The 14,184-nt window shown below is 39.8% G+C and overlaps 1 protein-coding gene across 1 annotated transcript in view; it reads left to right on the top strand.

The window, feature by feature from the left end:
* Window positions 1–7,705, top strand: part of CYL1 (alpha-N-acetylglucosaminidase family / NAGLU family) — a 200,869-nt gene extending 193,164 nt beyond the window's left edge. Inside the window, exons 17-19 of the mRNA XM_087687497.1 lie at window positions 6,521–6,758; window positions 7,056–7,134; window positions 7,222–7,705. Of these exons, the coding sequence (XP_087543623.1) occupies window positions 6,521–6,758; window positions 7,056–7,134; window positions 7,222–7,508 (604 nt within the window). The 3' untranslated portion in view covers window positions 7,509–7,705. The remainder of the gene's footprint in view (window positions 1–6,520; window positions 6,759–7,055; window positions 7,135–7,221) is intronic.
* Window positions 7,706–14,184: the final 6,479 nt, after the last annotated feature.

Raw genomic sequence — 14,184 nt, 5'->3', positions numbered from 1 at the left:
CTTGATTGTCTGTCATAGAACAGAACTGAATCTGTCTCCTTTTGCAAGCCGTTGTACCTCAGGTCCTCTACACAAATCTATACTCTGTTGTACTGGTTGAACAACTTTACACAATCTCTCTCACTCACACTCTGTCTTACCCGGGATCAAGATCGCACAGCCTAAAATACCCCCTAATGTGTTCACAGGCGCCTTACTGCAGATTTGTCGCTTCAATCTAAGGATGCAGCAGGTCGATTTGATCACTAGTCTCTGTGCCCTAACAGGATGCTTGCTTCTATATTTGGGTTTCTTACATAGCCCGTCTCTTTCTCTGTGTGTCTGTAGAAAGGGCAAACAATAGTCTAGATAGGGCACACTGGCAATGTTGGTTACTGTGTATGCCAAAAACGTTGTTGCTGGGCACCAAGAAAGGTTGCAAGTCAGGCGGGCAGAAGGTGCCCCCTGCTGTGTAGGAGTAGGGTGAGGGGATTGTAATCGCAAGGATGGCTGGTGACATGCAGGGTGTGAGACAGCAACATCTACGTGCAAGTGAATGCATTTAGGCATCAGGCAACACCTCTTTCTCAGCATTTCGCTGAAAACGCAAATTTTTGATGGTGGCAACAATTCGTTGGTGTAGGTGACCTCCTGCTGGTGGCACGTGACAATATTCTGTGCGCCGCTGGCACATCTACCATCATTGTAGCTAACTACTTCATGTCTTCCATGTTGTTTCCATTAAACATAGATTTTTGCGTGATTGTAGGATCAAACATGTCTTACCAGTTCACAAGCTTTGATGACTTAGAGGAGGAGCTTCTTTCCAGTCACTCTACTGAGTGGAGACATGATTATTGCGATTATCATCGGCGGGAGGAATCTCCCATTTGCACTTGTCCCTCTCTTCTATTCATTTGTCACAAAAGGCTCCATCTAAAGTGAAGATACCTTCCTTGATACCCTCAATGCAAGTGCTTGTCTTACCTTTCTTACCCAAAGAAGACAAAGTGGATGGTTCAAATTATTCGTTGTGGTAGTGTAAGATGGAGTGCATACTCAACACCTTTGACCTTTGGGAGCTTGTTTTTTATTATATTCCCCAACCTAAGGAGAATCCCGCAGATGGGACTTCTATGGACTATGTAGCCTGTCAAGATGACAAGTATGCTTTGATACCATGTTAAGATATGTGGCAGTGCAGAGAGACACTAGGGTTTGTAAGGAGAAACACAGTGTGTGTGTATATGGTAAACATTGAGAAAGAAGAGAAACTCAGAAACACAGAAGAACATGATGATGATGCACTGAATCATGCTATGAGAAGAAAAGTTGATATAGTAGAGCCAAAGCTCAGAAGATGACTGAACTGTCTTGTTTGAATCAAGCGGCAACACTGATGGGAAATTTGCATAGTGAAGGGAGCGAAACACAATCCTCCATGCAATGGGATATCGAAGTAATCATTGGTAGGTGAAGGAAAGCTATCAAGGGAGATAACTGCAGTCCTTTGATGCCGTCGAAGATGAGAAAGAGGATCTTCACAATTGTCAAGGGAGCGAAGTGTAATCCTCAGATGCCAAGAAGATGACCTAGGCAACAAACGTAAATCCCAAACGCTAGAATGCTGAAAATGCAAATGTTTGATGGAGGTCACTAGGAGAAGAAGGCAACCAATGCGCAAAACACAACTATCACCAACTCACTCTGACGATGAAGAATGCTAACGCCACAATAAAGGGAGGCCACCAGTTGCAAGAGAACTCCACCAAGCTGCCAAACGTAATGAGAAGAGTGATACGTGATGGGTGGATGTGGTCATGAGCTATGGAGGTTTGATGCCAAGAGAGGAGTGTTGTTGCCAACTATAGGGAAGATGCACTTGTTGAAGAGGAGGATGGTTGCTATAAACACAACCCAAGAGATAGTGGAGGTTGGCGTCTCATAGCAAGAGACAAGGATGGTGGAAAGAGAGAGAGAGAATGATGGGAGAAAGTGTGGGAGTGACTGATTGAATGAATCAACCATGAATAATGAATGATAGAGGCAAGCTAGGGTGGCATCCAAAAAATGACTCGGAGCCCCTTGTTGGGGTTGTACACACAGTGAAACCCTAAAATTGAAGGGAAAGGAGTGAACAGAATGAACTAAGGAAATGGGTTTCTCAACACAGTCTTGTGGGACCGACTAAACTCTCCGGTCAAATCCTTTCTCTTTATGAGTTTGCAGGATTCTGTCCTTGTGCATGTTCGCAGGTTAAAGACCGCAACGGAAGTGTAGAAGAAGCTTGCATCTTTGTATCAATTCAAGACATTTGCCCACAATATTTCCCTTGAGAAGAAGTTGCGGATGTTCAATACTGATGGCTCCTAACTACGATAGAGTTTGTCTTTGTGCATGTCTTTGCCGAGAAGGATACAACTCATGCTTTTTCCGCACAAGACAAGCGTTGGCTCATGGACATTGGGGTCTCTTCTCGCGTGACCTATAGACAAGATTGGCTTCAGAACATGAGTGGTAGAGGGGGCACATTCACCATTGGTGGCAACACTACCATTCCCATTCGAGGAGTGAGGACTATTCTTGATAGACATATAGTCTTCTTCAATGAGAATCCTCTATATACCACATTTTGGTTTTAACCTCTTGTTTGTTCATGGTCTTACACAGCTAGGTACTCCCATTGTCTTTACACATGATGTGGTGACCTTGGAGGATGCTTCTACAGGTGCAATTCTTTGGACAAGTTCCTAGGAGGATGGACTTTATACGCTCACAGTCTTAGCCACGAGGTCTTCCCACGAGCTTGGGCTGCTTTGGCATACTCACTAGGGTCATCTAAACATTAATGCTACTCAATGGACTTCTCGAAAGAATATGGTGGAGGGACTTTCAGATATCCCTCCTATTCACACATTATGCCCCAGTAGTTTAAGGGGCAAGTGGCATAGGCTTTCACATCCACAGGTTGCCACTAGGAAGGCTTCTACTCTGCTTGAGTTGGAATACCGACCTTTGCGGACCTATGGACACGCCCTCCCTTGGGAAGGCCAAGTATTTGATGTTGATTGTCGACGACTTCAGTTGTTATGTGTGGCCTTTTTGGAGTTCAAGAGCGAAGCGTACTCCCAATTTTATGAGTGGAAGGTTTCTGCGGAGAAGCAAACTACTTCCAAAGTTCGCGAGGTGCGAGCAGATTATGGTGGAGAATTTATGTCTAACCTCTTTTCCAAGTTCTGTTGGAATCACGGTATTCGGGTGGAGTATTACCATCCAAGCACACCATTGGAGAATGGTGTGGTGGAGCATGCGAATTGGACCATGCTAGAGATGGCCCGGTTGGAGCGTTGGGATTTTTCTCATTCCCTTTGGGTTGAGGCAGTGGCTACTATGGTTCACATCCGTAACCACTCCCCGACTTTTGCATTACAAGACATGACTCCATATGAGGCTTTCTTTGGCAGGAAGCCTTTTGTGTCTCACTTTCGTATCTTTGGGTGTGATGCATTTGTCCATGTGGACAAGAAGGAGAGGAAGACGAAGCTTGACTCAAAGTCCAAGAAGCTCATCTTCATGGACTCATTACTACCACAAAGGACTCCTAGCTCTACGACTTGACAACAGAGAAGATTGAGGTGAGCAAAGATGTGATCTTCAAAAAAGATTGTGACCTTTGAGGGTCCTCTTGATGATTCTAGTACAGGTGATTCTTCGTCATCAATTGACCACCCTCAATTCCTCTCCTCTCTTCTCGATTACCTCTTAGCACTCCTTCATCTTTAGCTCCTCCCTCTCCTCCTTCTCCACCCTCTACACCGGGCTTCTATACCACCTTTGATAGATGCGATTACTTCTTCTTCGCCGATAAGTACTTCCACCCCTTCAGCCTCCCCTCTAGAGTCTTCTAGGGATGCTCAACCGTCAAAGGGGGAGTCTTCTACAAATGAGGAGGATTTACCTTCCCTTGGTGAGGGGGAGTTCCTTCTACAGACAAGCGCATTGCAAGTACTAGAGGCTACTCAAGCTCCCTCGCAGTAGGATGGCTTTATTCGGATTCCTCTTTGGTATAGATAACTCATGCAGGATTCAGATGTTTCTCACTTTCTTGCTTCTTCTACATGTCTATGCAAATCAGCTCGTTTACAGGTCCAGTGGGATAGTTCACTATATGTGAACTATGCTCTTATGCCACAAATTCTCCATGACAGAAATCCTACTATAGTTGAGGAGACTCTTCCACATAATATTTGGCATCAGGCTATGCAAGAGGAGCTTGATTCTATTGAGTGAAATCAGACTTGGGAGTTGATTTCACATCCTCAAAAGCAGCAAGTGATTGGTGTGAAGTGGTTCTATAAGACCAAGTACCTTGCAAATGGTTCTTTGGCTAGGCTTGTTGCCAAGGGTTTTGCTCGGAGGGTAGGTTTGGACTTGTTTGAGACTTTTGCATCTACGGCTTGGATGTCTACTATTCAAGCTTTTGGCTCTTGTAGCCTACCAATGCTGGCCTACTTATCAGATGGACGTAAAGTCTACCTTCTTGAATGGTGTCCTTGAGGATAAGATTTATGTTTCCTAGCCTCTAGGCTCTCTTGTGCAAGGGAAGGAGGACCAAGTCTACAGATTGCAAAAGGCCCTGTATGGCTTGAAGCAAACTCCTAGAGCTTGGTACCAGAGCATTGATCACTTCTTTCTACAAAGTGTCTTTCATCAATCAACTACTAATGGCCCCAACCTATACTACAAGGTTGAGGGTAACCTGTGTGTTTTAATCATATTGTATGTGGATAGTCTTATCATCACCCAGATCTATGCTTAGGGGATTGATTAGACTTGGTAGATTTTGAGATAAGAGTTTGACACAATGGATCTTGGGATCCTACACTTCTTCCTTGAATTGGAGATCTATCAGATGGCACAGGGCATATTTATTTCCCAACACAGGTACATCTCTGAGTTACTCTGGGAGCTTGGCATGGACGATTGTTGGCCTATTTCATGCTCCATGGACCCAAGTTCAAACTTTTGGCATCAAGAGATCCCTTTACAGATGCCATCCATTATAGGTGTCTTGTTGGCTCCTCATCTAGCTTATTCACACTTGGCTGGATATTTCTTTTGTTGTGGCTTTGTTTTCTTCTTTCATGAAGGCTCCCACTCAGGAGCATTGGCAAGCGGCCTTGCACATTCTTCATTATTTACAGGGGACTCGATCCTATGGGATCATGGATGGTAAGGGGGTTACTCTCTCTGGTTGAAGTGACTCTGATTGGGTAGGTGATGTGGATTCGAGACGGTCCACTAGAAGTTATGTCTTCTCCCTTGGCTTGGAAGCTATCTCGTGGAGCAATAAGAAGCAGCCTACTATGGCCCTTTCTTCTACAAAGGCAGAGTATCGTGCATTATGCTCTACCACTATGGAGGTGGTTTGGCTTCGCTGCATGCTAGAGGAGATTGGCTTTCCCTCGTTTGGACCTACGGAGCTATGTGTGGATAACCAAAGTGTGCTAGCTCTAGTGAAGAACCTTGTGTTTCATGCTCACACTAGACACATTGAGGTTCAAAATCACTGTGTTTGGGAGCGGATGGTGGATTTTGAGTTAGAGATGGTCTACTATCCTGTGGTGGACAATGCAGTGGATCTCTTCACAAAGCCTTTATCCTAGGCTTCTATGCTTCATCACATGAGGTTGTTGGGTCTTGAAACACTCCCAAGATTTGGGAGGGGGTGTTAGCTTGCCTATGTTAGTCATGTCTGTCTATCATCTCCTGGTTGTGAACTCTTGTTAGAGTCTAACAGAGACATAAGAGCTCTAGCAGTTTTAGGTGCATTTCCTTCAGTTGCTGGCTTCTTGTGTGCATTCCTTGGTTAGTTTTTACTTTTCCGAGTCTGTCTCTACCTACCGGACAAATGTTCTTGCCATCCGGGATTTTTCTATTCCCATCTCCTATTTTTATGGCATTTTCTAGAGTGTGACCAGTGACCAGTGACCAGCATTAAATGCTGGTCAGCCAGCATTTATTGCACATACTGGTGCAGATCAGCCAGTTTTTGGCTTTGTTGGTTATTTGTAGCCTGCCTCCCTCACTTAGCAGACACACTCTCTCCAGTCTTCATTCTGTCATATGCAGGTGCGCACTCTGACACTCCATGCTTGGTGTTGTCATCATCATCAGCTTGATGTGGTGCCCTCGCTCATGCTGTGGACTTTTGTGCAGGGACTGATCCCTCCCCTTTGTTTGAGCATTCTTCTTCAGTCAGTGCAGAATTCTTCCTTCATCTTCTGCTCTCCCTTGCTCCTGCTCTCTGTTTCTCTCTGTGTTCGTGTTTCTCATCCGTTGTGCACTTTCACAAAGTCTCCCTAAGGTAATGCCATTTGCAGTATTTACATGCTGTTTGTGATGCCATTAATATAAGGTGGATGTTAGCAGCCTGCTAAGCTACTGGTTTGCCCTTTGATTGCTGTTATGAGTAGTTTCTCATTGGAAGGTTTGAATGGTGATAAGAAATTTATTTGTTGTTTCTTTTTGTTCTTTACAGATATGATTTAGTTGATCTTACAAGGCAAGTTCTTGCGAAAAATGGAAATCAACTGTATTTTGACATCATTACAGCTTACCAGTCAGGAAACAAGGGAGATTTGCGAAAGAAGAGTCAGCTACTATTAGAACTTATCTCAGATGTAGAGGAGTTGCTTGCCTCAAATGATTGTTTTCTGTTGGGAAGCTGGTTGGAAAGTGCAAAAGCTTTGGCAAATGACACAGAGGATCTTCAAAAGGTAAATTCAATTTAAAGGTATTTTACATGTTTGGTTGGTGTAGCATATAGAATGTCAAAGATAAATAAAGACATGTTGAGCCTCTGTTGAACATCGAAGAATATATGAATATGCTGACAAAAATATGAATCAGTGACTTACCAATAAAGAGGGTAGCCAAGTACCTAACAACAGGAATATTCGTTACATAATACATTAAGTTGGCATTCCACTTTCTGGACTTTTTTATTGTATCCAAGTCCATACAAATGTGGAGTTGTAGCTGGTTATTGCTCACGTTTTTGTGTTTGGATGCAGTATGAATGGAATGCAAGGACTCAGGTGTCAATGTGGTTTGACACTACCAGTGATATTCCCAGCCAATTACATGACTATGGTATGTTGAAAAGCACTATTTGGTAACTTTCTGAAAGCTAAATACATGTTTGTATGGGCAACTGTAATGGGTGTCCTTAACCTGCAGCTAATAAATACTGGAGTGGGCTTGTTGTGGACTATTATCTTCCACGTGCTTCTTTCTACCTCGAACTACTTGAGAAGAGCATGGCAGAAAATACATCCTTTGCTTATGAAGAATGGAGAAGAAAGTGGATTTCCCTTTCCAATGCTTGGCAGACAGCTAGCAATCTCTATCCAGTAAGCCCGAAAGGTGACACCATACAAATAGCCACATCATTATGCAAAAAGTACAGCAAAGCACCAGCATATTTCAACAATTTGAGCAGTTCTGAGAGCTGTCTGGACTCTTGAAAGTTTTCAAACATCCTTCTGTAGCTAAGATCTTGTTCTCTTTGCAAATAAGTCTCTGACATGTACTATTTTCAGAGTCAGTACTGTAACATCAAAATATTGTAACATCACATCACATCTCATTGGTTTTTTACTTTTATCATCAAACATAAGGAATTGATGTCTCTTGCCAAGCCTATTTAATCATAGATATTCAAATTGTGCTTAGTAAAAGTGTGAGTCTATTTTTAGAATGTTTTGTATTTTTCTTGAAAAAAATATAAAATCCTAATCTAAAGTATGTTTTTAACAAATTTATAAGAGAATATATGAAGTAAATACATATGAGATACTCTTACCCAATGCTCATAAGCTTGCTATCCCCATCTTTTCTACCTATACTGATAGTCCATGATTACCTAAATCCATCACCAATGAATGTGATAAAGTAGGATGCACCTCTTGTAGACACTATATGCATGGGTCCATATATATTGTTATTTTTATTATGGGATGTGTATGCTTACTTTCCATATATACAATGCTCATAAATATAAAGATTTAAAAAAAAGTAAGACAAGATAAGTAATAGAAATGAGATAGTGTTTCCATTGCTAGATACATGTCCTAATTGCTAAAGTCACAAAGATACATTTGATTGCATTGTTATTGTAATTACATGATTTTTTATAGTAGATACATGAAGGGGATACAAAGGGTCACATTTGGCTCCTTTAGTAAGGACAAATGATTCCTTATTTATTTTCTATGATTAACTTCCAAAAGTAGTAGAGTATCATAAATCATCTAGCTCACCAATAGATATCAAGCTCATAGTAAGCTTAGGCACATGGTATACATTTCAAAGAGTAAAGGTAGATCTATTCTAAAAAGCAAACTACACATGATTTACGTCAACTATGTTACATGCATAGTCAAGATGGATTGATCCATACTTGGTGTACTATCATATGAGCAAAACCATTCCTTATGAGAACGTACTTGAAATGATACACTAGAATCAAGTATCCAGTCTTAAGCCAACAGTCAATCTGTCGTAACTAGCATATGTGCAAGAAGAGTAGAAGTAAAGAGCACTTCATCATCATCATTATGTACAATCATTGCATTTATTTCTTCAATCTTCACCTTTTCTTTACGTTCTTTCCTCCTAGCATCCTTATCCTCCTTATCTTTTCTCTCTCACTTCCATTTATAAAAGTTCTTAACATGACCTATCACTACCACAATGGAAGCACTCAATGTTTTTCTTTGACTTGGATTTATTGCCTAGTCCCCGATAGTTATGGTTTTTGTCTTTAAACTTTTTTTTGCATGTTTCTTTTAGATTTATCAATGCTTGACCATTTCTACCTTGGTCCATGGATTTTCTATGTATCTCTTTAGTCAATAAACCATTTAGGACATCATTAAATTTCATCTCACCATCTAGAGGTGAATTACTAATGGCTATCCTAAAGATATTCCATGATATAGACAAGGAGAAGAACAATTTGAACTTCAACTTTCGAGCTTACATATGACTAAAATGATGTTGAATTCATTTATGAGATACACCTTACAAGAGGTGATTTCTTTCTTAAAAGTGTCACATAGCTTCTTTCATAAGTCATGCATTAGTGGTCTCACTCACAACTATAAAGTACATAGATTCTACCAAGTATAGCTTAATAATGGATAATTCGTCAAACTTCAACCAATCCTCTTCAAACACGTATGTGCTAGTTTTGTATCTATGCTTGTTATGTGCCGCCTCAACCGCTTCTTCTAAATAAGAACATGTTGCATGAGCTCCTTCCACAAACCAAAGTTAGTACCGCATCAAACTTCTTGATGTTATATATTTTCCTATCTATGATAGACTATGAAATCATATGTACAAAATAGTAACTAGCTGTTAAGAAATAGCAACCAAAAAATCAATATACTACATTAAAAATTGGTAGAATTTCTACAACACTTAACTAAGAGAAAATAGAAAATAAATCACTAATTAGTAATAATGCACATGTCACTATCCAAATATTATTGAAATCATTATATATACTTAAAGCATTGTATTGTTGCATCAATATTCTCATGATATAGTGGCATAATAGCATCCAACTATTTAAAAGTACATCAATAGGCTAATCTCCTTAAAACAAGTATAGTACATTGAAGAACATTGTTCTTGCTTATTCACAAGCAAATATGGATGGATAGTATAATAGTATATGTCACTGAAGGATTGCTAGTTTCCATAATTGGGCTAGCCATCTAGCCCCCAAAACCTTAAGGTGATGGATGAAAAAATCTTCCTCATTTGGCCTAGGATTCAAAACTAGTCTCAACTCGTCATCATTGCACAAATAGTGAGCTAGTTTTCGCTAGGAAGTGTGAATTGCATTTTCAACACCCCCTCAAGACACGTCTTGGTTGGGTTCCTAGTGCCACCTAAGCTCAGCAACCTGAGCTCTAATACCAAGTTTAAAACTGGGTGGAGGGCCCTTCTACCTCCCCTTCTCAGGTGGTCACCCATTCCAATATTGTTCATGCCAGTGCACACTTAATTAGAAGTTTCCCATAATTGGGCTAGCCATCTAGCCCCCAAAACCTTAAGGTGTTGGATGACCTTGTGTCTATCCAATCATGGAAATCTTCCTCCATTTGGCCTAGGATTCAAACCTAATCTCAACTCATTGCCACTACACTGATAGTGAGCTAGTTTTCCCTTGCAAGTGTGGATTGCATTTCCAACATATAGCATATGTATCCAAGTCTCTACTCTAGTAATACATGTTGTATACAATCGCAGTCAATAACAAAACTCCAAAATTGACAAATTTATAATCTACAACTTGTGTCAAACAACCTACAACCTACAACCTAAAATTGCTTATTTCTAACAATCTATCAATAGTTACCAATTATTCGTAATTTGTATACAACATCTCTACAATGAATATTGTAAACTTTGATCTATTTTCTAGATTCTAAACAATCTATATAGAATTACAGACAAAGATAAAACAACTTGTGCAACACTTATAGGTCTTAAAAAAAAGGGGTCTGAAATAACCTCAAATAAAAAATGGAGTAGATGTTTTCATGCATGCAAAATCTCATTGAAACAGAGACAATGAAGATTTTTGCTATTGGGATGCTAGCTCTAATACCACTAGGGTGCTGGCTATAGGTCCATCGGCTCTTTGATACTAGTTAATGGAGTTGCAAGGATAACACACACACACACACACACACACATACACACACATGGGCCACTAACTTTATGGTGCCTCCAATAGTTCTCTTATAAGTAATATCTTATTATCTTATCTCTCAAATATAAAAATTGATTGTGTAGATATATTGTTAGAGTTAATAAGATAGATATATGTAACACCTTATTACCTTATCAGTCAAAGAATAAAAAATGATTGTGTAAATGTATAGTTAGAGTTAGTGAGTAAGATGCATGCCGATGCACCTTGGCCTTTACCACAACAAAGGCTAGTCTAGGCTACACATACACATATAAAAATCCTCTTTTTCACACAAACTTAATGGAAATAAAGACTTAGGCTAAGCCTATTCTCACACAAGTATGCATATGTATAGAAAACCATTTTTAAATACTTTTTTAATGTTCATAAGTGCATAATCTAGAGCATAGACTTGCATTAACATGCTCACATTAGACTAAGAATAGTCTACTCTCACATATTATGTTGATGAGGGTCAAGCCAATATTTAAGATAGGAGATTATAAATCAAATAATATATTATCTATGCAAGTAGTGTAAAGTGGATATTAAATAACAATGTCGCACTATCTTAGAGGATGTACAACATTAAAAGTGATTTGATCCCCCCCATGTAGAGTGACTCATAAGACAACAAGACTTGTCTTCAATGCAACTATAGACTTTATCCCTTGCACTAGCCTTGTTTTGTAATTAATAATTATTATAACTATATATATATATATGTGTGTGTGTGCCATAGAATGAGGAATCCCGTAAATAATCAAAGCCATTTGACTAATGAGATGTGTTTGAGTGTGATAGGTTGCCACTACTAGAGGTGAGAGAGAGATCAAATGATAGACATTATCATTGATTAGAATGACCATCATGTTGATGCCTTGAAGGAGAAGGCCAATACACTACTCAACAAGGGGTAGATAATATCCAAGTTCAAGGTGTCTTTATCATGGTTGAACCTAAATACCCTTTATCGATGGAGTGATACTAGTGTAAAAACATAATTCACTTAGAAAGTTCAATGTTTGTAGCATACGATATACTAGTGATTCAAGGTCATAATATTGGTGATTATAAATTGTAGGTTATTGAATTTCTATCTTTTCGAGAAATAAATATCATGATTGACACATGTGATGAGGCAAAAAGGACCTAATGTAAGTGAAGTGTTGACTACGACATGATCCACACGTCCTAATGACTGCACTCTCTTTAGAAATCAATATGCAAAGCTAAATATGTACCCAAAATGTGGTGGTCGCTAGTACCATACTCACATGCAAGGTGAGACAGTACTAATCAAGTGCTTTATCACTTTTCCCACATAACATGGATTGAGCATATATTAAGGGTCCAAGAATCTAATGGTCATTATGTCATGGCATTTCCAAAATTATTCCTTTGATGGTGTACTGATATATTCCCACATGTTACAATGTGGCATGAAAACATATTGAGGTCCCATGGCTTGACTTTGGAAAGGAGCCTTGACATTTGATATTGGGCCCTATAATGGATGTGGTCAAATGATACTTATCCTAGGTGCATCGAAGTGTATCTAAGAAAATGGATAAGACTTGGAATTTAGGAGGATATATTAGAGGGAAAGGCTAATAGTATAGCTATGGGATATGTATTAATGTTTGGAGATTTATCTAAGCTAAGTGATGTCACTTGTCTACTCTCATCAAATGAGACTTATATGTTGTGCAACCAAATGTATCTATGAAAATAGATAAGACTTGGAATCTAGGAGGATGTGGTAGTGGGTAAGACTAATAATGGAGCTATGGGTTATGTCTTAGTGTTTGGAAATTCGTATGAGCTAAGTGGTGTCACTTGTCTACTAATCAAATGAGACTTGTCCTAGGTGCATCCAAGTGTATCTAAGAAAATGGATAAGACTTGGAATCTACAAGGATATGTTAGTGGGTAAGACTAATAGTGTAGCTATGGGCTATGCCTTAGTGCTTGGAAAATTGTATGAACTAATTGGTGTCACTTGTGATTGTGGTTAATTACTAACTCTAACCAAAGTGCCTATGAGGATGTCTCAAGAAAAATTACCTAGGGTTTATTGGTGTAGCTTGGATAAAAAATGGGCTAGGATTCTAGTTGGGGACCTTGGGTTTGGGTGTGGCTAAGGTTGAATAATTCATTGAGTTTACAGTGTGTGGATCTTGGGTTTGAATACCTAGATCCTACCTAGTATGGAAGTGGTGAAGGTGTGACCGACATAAGGGATGCAAGTCTAACCCTAATGCAAAATGCCTTTGATGTGTGTATAGGAAGGTCAGGTTATGTGATGCCTATTCCTAGTGCAAGGTGCAAGGTATGTGTTTAAGGTTGTAAACCAATGGTTGATGACTGTTTATGTGTGGAGACTAAAGAAGAATGTCATACACCTAAGATGCATGAGCTCATGAAGTCCTAAACTTACCAAGGGTTTGATGACTCTTGGGGGATATATGTATGCCCTAAAGGTGTATTGTATGTTTGTAATGGTGTGTGAGGCCAAATTGTGAAGAGAATATTTAATTATTAGAGATCAACTAACAATATATGACTAGTAACACAGTACAACAATATGGCTTAAGGATTGTCACATACCTTAGTCTCATCTATGGATTATTAACTGATCTCTCCACTCTGATTGCTTGGTTTTTGTTCATGCCTTGGTTTTTCGGCTTGTGCTTTTGCCTACGAATGTGCAAGTGAACCTATGTGCTTGTGAAAGCCTAAATGCTTGTTTGAGGGTGTGTGCATGCACCTACGCCTGGGTGTGTCAATGTTACCATGTGACCTAAGAGAGTTGTCTATGTATACATGCTCACATGACATAATAAGTGATTGTAAATTTCCACACTAATGGGCGTCACTTGTCAAAGGTGTGTGTGTATTTCTATGCTACAAGTGAGGTCAAGTGCTCTAGTATATGTGGGATAGTGGTACATGTGACAAGTGTCTAACTCTGCGTGCGTGCATGGGTGTGTGTGTGTGTGTGTGTGTGTGTGTGTGTGTGTGTGTGTGTGTGTGTGTGTGTGTGTGTGTGTGTGTGTGTGTGTGTGTGTGTGTGTGTGTGTGTGTGTGTGTGTGTGTGTGTGTGTGTGTGTGTGTGTGTGTGTGTGTGTGTGTGTGTGTGTGTGTGTGTGTGTGTGTGTGTGTGTGTGTGTGTGTGTGTGTGTGTGTGTGTGTGTGTGTGTGTGTGTGTGTGTGTGTGTGTGTGTGTGTGTGTGTGTGTGTGTGTGCGTGCTCCTATGTAATTTGTGGCAGTGTATTCCACAAGGAACTTTTACTCATTTCCTAGGTAGGAAAAAAAATAGGAATTCACTATTAATTTCCTAGTTAGAAATATATATAAGTAGGGAAAGAAATAACAAGAAAAAATAGAACATTTTTTCAAATTATTTAGTGAATTTTGAGTACCTGGA

The sequence above is a fragment of the Lygodium microphyllum genome, chromosome 11 (genome assembly GCF_053477565.2).
Source record: "Lygodium microphyllum isolate KBCC chromosome 11, Lygodium_microphyllum_v1.1.10, whole genome shotgun sequence".
NCBI classification, from domain to species: Eukaryota; Viridiplantae; Streptophyta; class Polypodiopsida; order Schizaeales; family Lygodiaceae; genus Lygodium; species Lygodium microphyllum.
The sequence above is the reverse complement of the archived record's forward strand: the minus strand, read 5'-3'. Positions and strand labels throughout refer to the sequence as shown.